This window comes from Cylas formicarius, unplaced genomic scaffold (genome assembly GCF_029955315.1).
Source record: "Cylas formicarius isolate icCylForm1 unplaced genomic scaffold, icCylForm1.1 PGA_scaffold_6__28_contigs__length_40554024, whole genome shotgun sequence".
Taxonomy (NCBI): domain Eukaryota; kingdom Metazoa; phylum Arthropoda; class Insecta; order Coleoptera; family Brentidae; genus Cylas; species Cylas formicarius.
The window spans coordinates 33,890,846-33,899,721 of NW_026844347.1; the positions used below are offsets into that span (position 1 = coordinate 33,890,846).

At 33.7% G+C, this 8,876-nt stretch overlaps 1 protein-coding gene across 1 annotated transcript in view; it reads left to right on the forward strand.

Annotated features, from left to right (window-relative positions):
* Nucleotides 1-3,684, forward strand: part of LOC132703508 (putative aminopeptidase W07G4.4) — a 40,594-nt gene extending 36,910 nt beyond the window's left edge. Inside the window, exons 8-9 of the mRNA XM_060672820.1 lie at nucleotides 2,175-2,369; nucleotides 3,439-3,684. Coding sequence (XP_060528803.1) covers nucleotides 2,175-2,369; nucleotides 3,439-3,605 — 362 coding nt within the window. The 3' untranslated portion in view covers nucleotides 3,606-3,684. The remainder of the gene's footprint in view (nucleotides 1-2,174; nucleotides 2,370-3,438) is intronic.
* The last annotated feature ends 5,192 nt before the right edge of the window (nucleotides 3,685-8,876 follow it).

Sequence of the window (8,876 nt, forward strand, 5' to 3'; positions counted from 1 at the left end):
CATAGAACGCTGTCTTGATGTCAATCAGGAAGTTTACGCCTGCTTCACAGATTAGAGAGGCATTTGAGATGTGGACCTAATATTGTGGATGGAGCACACGACCAACGCAGAAGTACTTATCAGGATGAACAAAGAGACGTTGAAAGAAGAAAACTAGAAAAGATCGTCTATCTGGGTCACATAATGCGGAGTCCAAACTATGAGCTGCTTCACTTGATAATCCAGGGAAAGATTGTGGGCAGAAGATCAATTAGAAGAAGAATAATATCCTGGCTGCGGAATCTGCGAGAATGGTTTAACATGTCTTCTGCAGATCTTTTCAGAGCAGCGGTTTCCAAGGTCATGATTGCCATGATGTTAGCAAACCTCCGGAATGGAGAAGCGACATGAAGGAAAAGAAGAAGAAGTCCCCAAACTGTGTTTCGCCACTCACCTTTTCACACTTGATATTAATCCTTGAGTAAATTAAACTGATAAGTGTAAAATCATCACATTGTTGGTTTTCTTTGGGATCTTGATCGTGATGATAACCCTCGTTTCTCTCTGTATTTAGAATAAAATGCAAGGTTTTTTACTACTATACGAAAACTGGAGTCCATGGTTAATACAATAGGAAATAGTAGATGTTATTATCTACAGTAATAACTCCAAGTGATCAATTAAATTGACATTCTCTATTTTTCCCTGTAGTATTCAATTATATTCGTCGCGACCGGCACAGCCGTCATATTCCCATGGTGTCATCAAACTTCCCACGTCGCACCTATACTTGATGAGAACGATTATTAAGTCCACATCCATTTTCGTCTATTCGGTTCATATTAAGACGGTAAAAAATTATCTCCAATCCCTTAAGACAATCCTTAAATATCTCGGCAAACGACGTAGAAAGCTAAAATTGCGATCGCGATAAAAAAACGAAATGCCAAATAGGGCAGGAAATGTGCAGACAGCATGTCTGAATGCCTAATACGTGAGACGCGGTTTGGCCTGTCCGCGCGGACATTTTCTTTTTGCGCTTTGGCGAAAATGGTTATTCCTATTGTTACCTGACCAAATATGTGTATGGAGATGAAACAATATTTCAAAAAATGACGGAATGTCACCCGAGTAGTTATAACATGACGACGAAAAAATCGCACAAGAAAGTCCGGCAGGCAGCGCGGCTTTCGGATCGATATGGCCGAACACCTGGCTTAGATTTATATTTTATTTAGCAGCGCATACGAGGAGCGTTGGTTAATTCACATCCGTTTGTGTAACAAAACTAGTGAACTCGATCTAAACTGGAATGGCATCGACTTTATTGAAAACCGAGCCAAATTTCACAAAAGAAAGAGACTAGTAATGGGGATTGTTATCTTTCTCTTCCTAATTTCTGCATTATTGTATCAAATTGTTGTTTACAATAATTTTCCTTCGCAAAAAACCCATAGAAATTTACATGTGTTCTTAGAAATTCAACATTTTTAAGTCTTTTTAACATTTTATTTACGTGCCCTCTACTGTAAAATAGAAAAAACGGATTTTCTCAAAAATATTCCAAATTAACCTATATCAAAATTAGTTTTAACGTAATCTACTCTAGATAGGAAACTTTTTTGTTTAACTATTTTTTTTTATCTCGTCAAATTAAGGGGGGGGAAGGGTCGAATATTGGTTTGGAAAAAGTTGAATAACTTTTTTGTGGCCAATTCGATTTCGACGAACTCAGTTTAGTTTTAAAGAATTTACATGAGCTTCGATAGATAGATACTAATTCTTTTACGAGTCGTTGTCAAAAACAGTAATTTTTATGATTTTTCTCGAAAATTTCAAATGTAATGTTATAATTTTTTTAGGTACAATTAAAGAGCGTAAAAAAACATAGTAAGTAGTGAAAACGGCATGGCAATATCGTTTAATTAATAATTTAATTAATAATTAATTTAAAAATACTTTTTTTCATAAGTATAATAGAAGCAGTATTAGAGATAACCAAGAGATGACATATTATGACGGGATGATAATTTAAAAGTTAAGAGTTAAAAATTTGATTTGATCAGAGTGTTCCTTCTACTGATGAGAAATTCCCCTTTGTGCCAAAATCCAAATTCGCTTTAGGTCGTTTAAAAAGGAACGCTCTGCACACGTGCCTTACCAATTAAAAATTAATGTTCTCCTTTTAATTTCAGTGATAGACAACGGGCCAGCTTACAAGACAGGTCATTGTTTTAGCTTACAAAAGGCGGGGGATATAATAGGTGATCCTTTTGAAATTTCCACCTTGCGTAGGGAAGATATTTCTTCACACAAAGGAAAAATGGAAGGAGACGACGTTGTACAGGGTGGAGATAAACCGTCTGCGCAAACACCCAGAGGACACCAAAGTTAGTATTTGTTTTATTTTTTTTTTTATTTACAATTTCTTCTATGATAGATAGATTTTTATTTGACTGAATTACAATACATAGTATGTTTACAGAACGTCTAAGTACAATAGAAAAAAAAATATATTTATATAAATATGTATACACTCATACACACACGATTAGATAAAGTCTACAATAATAATAGGTATAACAATGTAATACATAACACATAAAAACAAACAGGAAAAAAAAGAAGATATCGAACACAATCAAACAAAGGTCACCATGAAGAATCGGGTAATCAGGCAATATCTTTTATCTTCTGTTTGTATTCCTCTACAGAGTAAAAACAATGCTCCAAAAAATAAAAAGATTTCATTTTGGTTTTAAAATTTTTAAATTACAAGTTTGTGACTTGATTTGGAATTAAGTTATATAAACTTAAGTCAATAGAATTTTTCATGCTTGTAGTATATTTAAACTTCCTAGTTAGAAGCAAATTTGAGGAGGAAGTGGGGTATTTATTATTATCCGAGTGAACTGAAAACATATGTTTTGAGTTATGAATTTCTAATACCGTGTGATACATGTATACCGATGGCAGTGACATAACCCCAAAATTCGGTAACAACAGGTGACAATGGTCCTGTATTGGATATACTTCTGATGGCTCTTTTTTGCATACTCAAAAAATTTTTTTGAAATATATTGAGTTTCCCTACAGTATAACAGCATATGATAAAATTGAATGAAAAAGAGCATAGTAGTTCGAGACTAGATAATCTTTTCCGATTAAATTGTTCAACCGTCGTAACAAAAGCTTGAAACTTGAGAGGCGCTTTACTAAATGAGCAATGTGGTCCTTCCAAGAAAGCCTATCATCCGGGACCACACCCAACAACTTCGCAGATCTTCCTTCCTTCCTACTTTTATTTGTTGAAAAGACTAACGAGTGAATTTTATCCTCATTTAATTTTAGGCGATTCGCTCTAAACCACATATTAGCATGTTCTTTCGCCTATTGTATACTTAAGAATTTCTACATTTGTCTTTATATAAGTGCGTAAATATTATGTTTCCTTTCCAGATCCTGCTGCGTTCTTGTTGCTAGCGTCCGGTCTGGATAAGTACGGGTCAGATAGCCAGAAGCCACTGAAATACAGCCATTTGGATATTGCCGCTTCTGCGGGGTCTTTTCCCGATCCTGCAACGGGATCGCCGGTATTGGCTTTGGTCCAGAAATATCTTCTTTAGAAATACTTCATTTTTTGTGTACTTACAGCAAAATTGTTACTTTTGCAACGAATTTCAGTCAGCAGAAAATAAATTTTTCATCGGATTTTGTCTCTTACTTATTTTAAATTTTTTAAAAATTTAATAAAACGACGCAGACTTTCGGACAATCTTGCCTAATATTGTACCATATCTTAATCACGTACCATTATCATGCGAAGCAAACGTGGCCTTTAAAGAAGATTATTTTTTCCTCTCAGTCACTCATATGTTGTAGAATCATAAAACTAATAACATCTACAACTGCACAACAGAAAAATGTTTTTGGATCGGGATAGCAAATAGATTATGCACTCGAGTTCTAACAACAACGACTATCTACCGCACGACATTAGGATATTATGCAACAAGTGCGGTGAATGGTATTTGGCTCACGAGTTTGACACGAGCGGAGCGAGGTTACCGAACGTGTTGCATACTATACTTTTTCTACGAGCGTTAGTTTTTGGGTACATTTTCCCAAAAAAACACAAAAATGTCCGAAATGGCTCGGATCCGTGGGAAACGAAACTGAGGTGGTAAAGTGACCTTTCCCGCACGTTAGATCGGTGTGTAATTAGGCATTTTACAGACGGGAGTAGAAAAAAAAATGAACGCATCCTTTTCAGATATCATTTCACTTAGAGAGGTTGGAATACTCGCTAAGAATAGGCAAACAGCATGACACTACAAGCGGTCGACCGACATTGTAGTGTAGTATTGTAGTTTGTATTTTGTGGTTTTTGAATTTGAGCCAAACGATTACAGGTAGCATACAAACTGCTACTTTCAAATCGTACTGAAGACTATCAAATAAAACTTAACAAAATGAGCCACAACTAACCTAACAATATCAATTTATTGCTTATGATGACTTGATGATCTTGAATTACAATTGAACTAAGAAGGACTACCGAGGAAACGTGATTAAGATTTTCTCAAAATCGTTTAAAGTCGGGAGAATGACAAACAACAATGATTTTCAGTTAAAAGCAAAATGCATTAACGAATCTATTTGCACTACGAAGCTATTTTAAAGTTTTGTGTCTCTCCGAAAACCATTACAGAGCATTTTGTACATAGAATTTAATAATTCAGGTATAATATTTTTGGTACAAATATTTTAGTAATTAAAAACCAAAAAATAAATATTTTATATGTGGCATCCTGGATATAAGCAATATAATTTGAACGCACATTCTAAGAAAGCCTCAAAAGCGCATTGAACAATCAGTTTTAATCATGTCTCTGAGTATTGCAGCTCTCTTATTGGCTAGCTTGGGAAAGAAGAAAAGAAAAAATGTTATGGAGCAAATGCTCATAACTCCCATAAAATAGATTATAATTACTAAACTAACCAAAATTCTAACTGCATTAAGCGTTCTCTTTTTTAAATGATTTAATAATTACTAAATTCATCAATACTTTAACTGCTTTAAGTGTTTTTTTTAATGATCCTTATGTCATATCTCTGAGTAGTACAGCTCTCTTGTTGGCTATCTTGCTGAAGAAGAAAAGAGAAGATGGTAGCGAGTTAATGCTCATAACTTCCATAAAAGTTATTGTAATTTCTAAAACTAACCAAAACTTTGACTGCTTTAAGTGATTTCTTTTTTGTTAAATTATCCTTATGCCATGGATCCAACTCATTTATTAGATGATTTTCAAAAAAAAAAAAAAACAAGAAATATTTAGTTTTATGTTTTGCCACAACTTTTACATATATCTGCTTACAATGTTAAAACCCTGTATAATAAACACAACAAAAAATATTTCTTGGAACTCAAACTAAAAATAACAAAAACAATTTAACTAGTGCCGTATAAACTTGTAATAATTAAAATGGTAAGCGGGAACCATAATAACCTTCTTACCAACGCTCACGTAACCGAGTGAACACACCCTGTGTATGGTGCGTGTGCTCATTGCATAATATTCGCATTCCGTGATGAAAGTGTATATTTATGCTAGGGCAACTACTTTCCTAGAAACAATGCACTCTCCGTGCATATAAAGCTTGACCGTTCGTTGCTAGTGTGGCAGTAAGTAATACTAATTTCTGGTGCTAGGATTCGCGCAACAACAATGGTCGTTTTATTTTTAGACGCGTCAGTGACGTACGTAGTCGGGAGAAATTTGAGGAAAAACGAGGCAAATTTAAAGCACCATCGTTAAGGGTATTTTTGAAGTCCAAATACCCATCGGATTTCTTCTATGTTTCTAGCTTTCAATGTTTGATTGCGATTAAAATTTTTAAAACGTAATTTCGAAATTTAATTTTCACGGACGTAATATTATGAAAAAGTTTTATTTTATTGGGAAAACGATGGGTTTTACAGGTTAAAAACGTTGCTAGAAATGTCGGTTTTCAAGTTTACTTGCGTCATTTAAATCGTATCCAAATTTATAATTGACGTTTTACGTCACAATATTGCTCATTGATAAATTATAGATGCAAATAGATGAATATTATTAACATGATGAATAATTGGTTTTCGCGACAAAATGGAAAAGGAGAAGAAGTGAAAGTGGATACTGACCAACCTGCCTTCAAAAATAGTATAAAAAGTCTTTTTTCACTTAATTTTTTCATTTTTTTTATGAGCACTGGCAAAACAAAAATTCGTTTTTCGCAATGCTCCGAAATTTCTAAAATCGATTTAATATAATTAGATGAAGTACTGATCTCCTAAATCAGTTTAAAGTAAATTAACAATTAATTCTTATAAAATATCTAGTGTATTTTAAAACACATTGATTCTTTAGTCACTCGTGTCAAGTCCAACTCACAAGTGGCTTTTGTAGAACTTGCAATAAACTTCTTTTTTATGCAAAAATGTTGACACCCTGTATTTTCATAATAAATAATTTGTTCAATTGTATTCTACTCTTTTTTATTTATTGTTCTATTTGTTAGTATAGGCCGAAATTTTGCTCCTTAAATTTGTATAGCTCACTTCCAGACCTTCATTGCATTTTCATATTTTTTAAAGTAGAGCAACAAATTGTTATATTTATTTAATAATTTGATTTAAAATTCCTGACAAACTTTGAAACATAAAATTAATAAATTAAATAATATATAATATTTTAAAAATAACTTAGTTATTGGAAGAGACACGAATAGAAACGGATAATTAAGTAAATAAATTCTATTAGTCTAAAACAGATCGCCATGTTTTGCTTTTTGTAATTATTTTTATTATTATTGATTTTTATTAAATTCATTGAGTTGGCTCAATCTTAATTCTCAAACAATTTGTAGCGATAAAATGTATGTCTTGGTCAAAACCAGATTGGACTGAAAGTCTGAAATATTTTTATAATACATTATAATATATTCGTTTCAAAGGCTAAATCTAGCTAGATAAAAAACAAATTTTAAAAAACGGTGCTAGAAATCCACCAAATGATTTTAGATGTTTATTAGCTCTGGTGGGTTAATTGATATAAGTTCTAGTAAATGACAATAATAAATAAATAAATCTATACTTAATGGTCAAAATAAAAATTTCCTACTTAGGTTCTAAGTAGCCAGATTTAATGGAGTACCTAGAGACTGAACATAACCCTTGGTGATCTGTTCATGTAGTACAAACTGTTCTTCTTCAGCATAAAGCAGAGAATTCCTTAGAACAGGTATAAACTGTGCTTTGAAATTTTAATTTTCTCGGGTGTGACATGAGTACAAAACTTCACTACCACTCTTAGTCTTAATGCACTTCTCTAAGATAAATAATCTCATCAGCAGTTGCCGAACACGAAACAAATATCCGAGAGTCTATAGAAATCTATGAGCAACCTAACAATCTTAACCGCGACTCAAGTCTTTACCTGTGACCAATATGTCTTTAAGCAACCTAACAATCTTAACCTATCACCAATATGTCCTTCACTTAGCTCCGCCCCCCTCAAAAAATATAAAAGGTACAGAACAAAATGCGAGCCAGTTTCAGTCAAGCTCTGAAGAAGCTAAAAGGATAATTGGCGAAACGTCAGCAAGTTCGACTCAGCAAAAACCGACACAAGAGGAATCCAGAAGTTTTGTAAAAAGTATTACAGTAGCCTGTGAAAGTTTCTTTGAAAAAAAAGTAATAAGTGACTAACGCATACAAATCTAGTTTTTCTAATAAATATGTGTTTTTGTTGTTTATAACTGGTAATAATAATATAAGAATAATAACGTAAAAAACATGAAATGATAAATATAGCAAAACTAAATTTGCTAGCCAAAATCTAAGGAACCTTTTGAATTCTATGTACAAAAATTTCCCGGGTGTTGGCCAGCATGTGGAAAGATAATGTTAGCTTTCGAACATTTTATACCGCTTATTTTTAACGACACCGCAAAACATATCATTCACAAGGTGAACTGAAATAAAAAAAATTAACGGATGTAGTACGCAAATCTCATACTATTACGAGCATAAACGGATAAACAAAAGGAAACCATTGATCAAAACTTCCCACTCGCTGTTGTACGTCTATGAATCTTTTCCGCGGTTTTCAGCCGTCGACGACAAACCCACTGGAAACATTTCCTGGTCAGTTTGCCAATTAGACCAGTATCACGCTTCTGCATACATTTACGCACCTCCGACACGTAGCCCTGACATTGTCTTCTGCCACGCTGGCCAACTTGCGACTGCCATCCTGCGAGTCAGGGACGCACTTGCACTTTCGATTAGCGCTACCGTCGTTCTGCTGGTTTTCGATATCATTTTAATATCATCATGATGATCCTCGTGCTTGTCCATCTGAAATATCCTTGAAAGGGTTCCCATAATAAGCGATGTAAACGGTCATTTAAAAATAATTTAATTGGTAGGTGCTCATACCATTGCAAATAGATACATAAAAAAAACATTTCATCTTGAAGAAAACTAAGCTTATGGTCGTAACGAAGAACAAAATATCGATATAATTATTGAAAATACACTCTGCAAACAGTTCAGGAAGTACACGATCACTCAGAATCAGATTCAAGAGACCGAGGGTAGAAAAAGATGCTTCCACAGCTTTTCGCAAACTCCGGAAGCTTCTTTCTTTGATGCAGCAAGATTAGTTCTACATACGACATACTACATATTCTTAACACTTTTATTCGACTCTGAGACTTGGGAACGGCAACAACCCAGAATGGACAGATTTTGGAATTTATTGGAAGAATTGAAAATGATCCGCAAGAAAACTCAGTTTGTGGTTATTACAGCAAACAAAAATATGAATTTAATTATTGAAAGTACCTTTTGT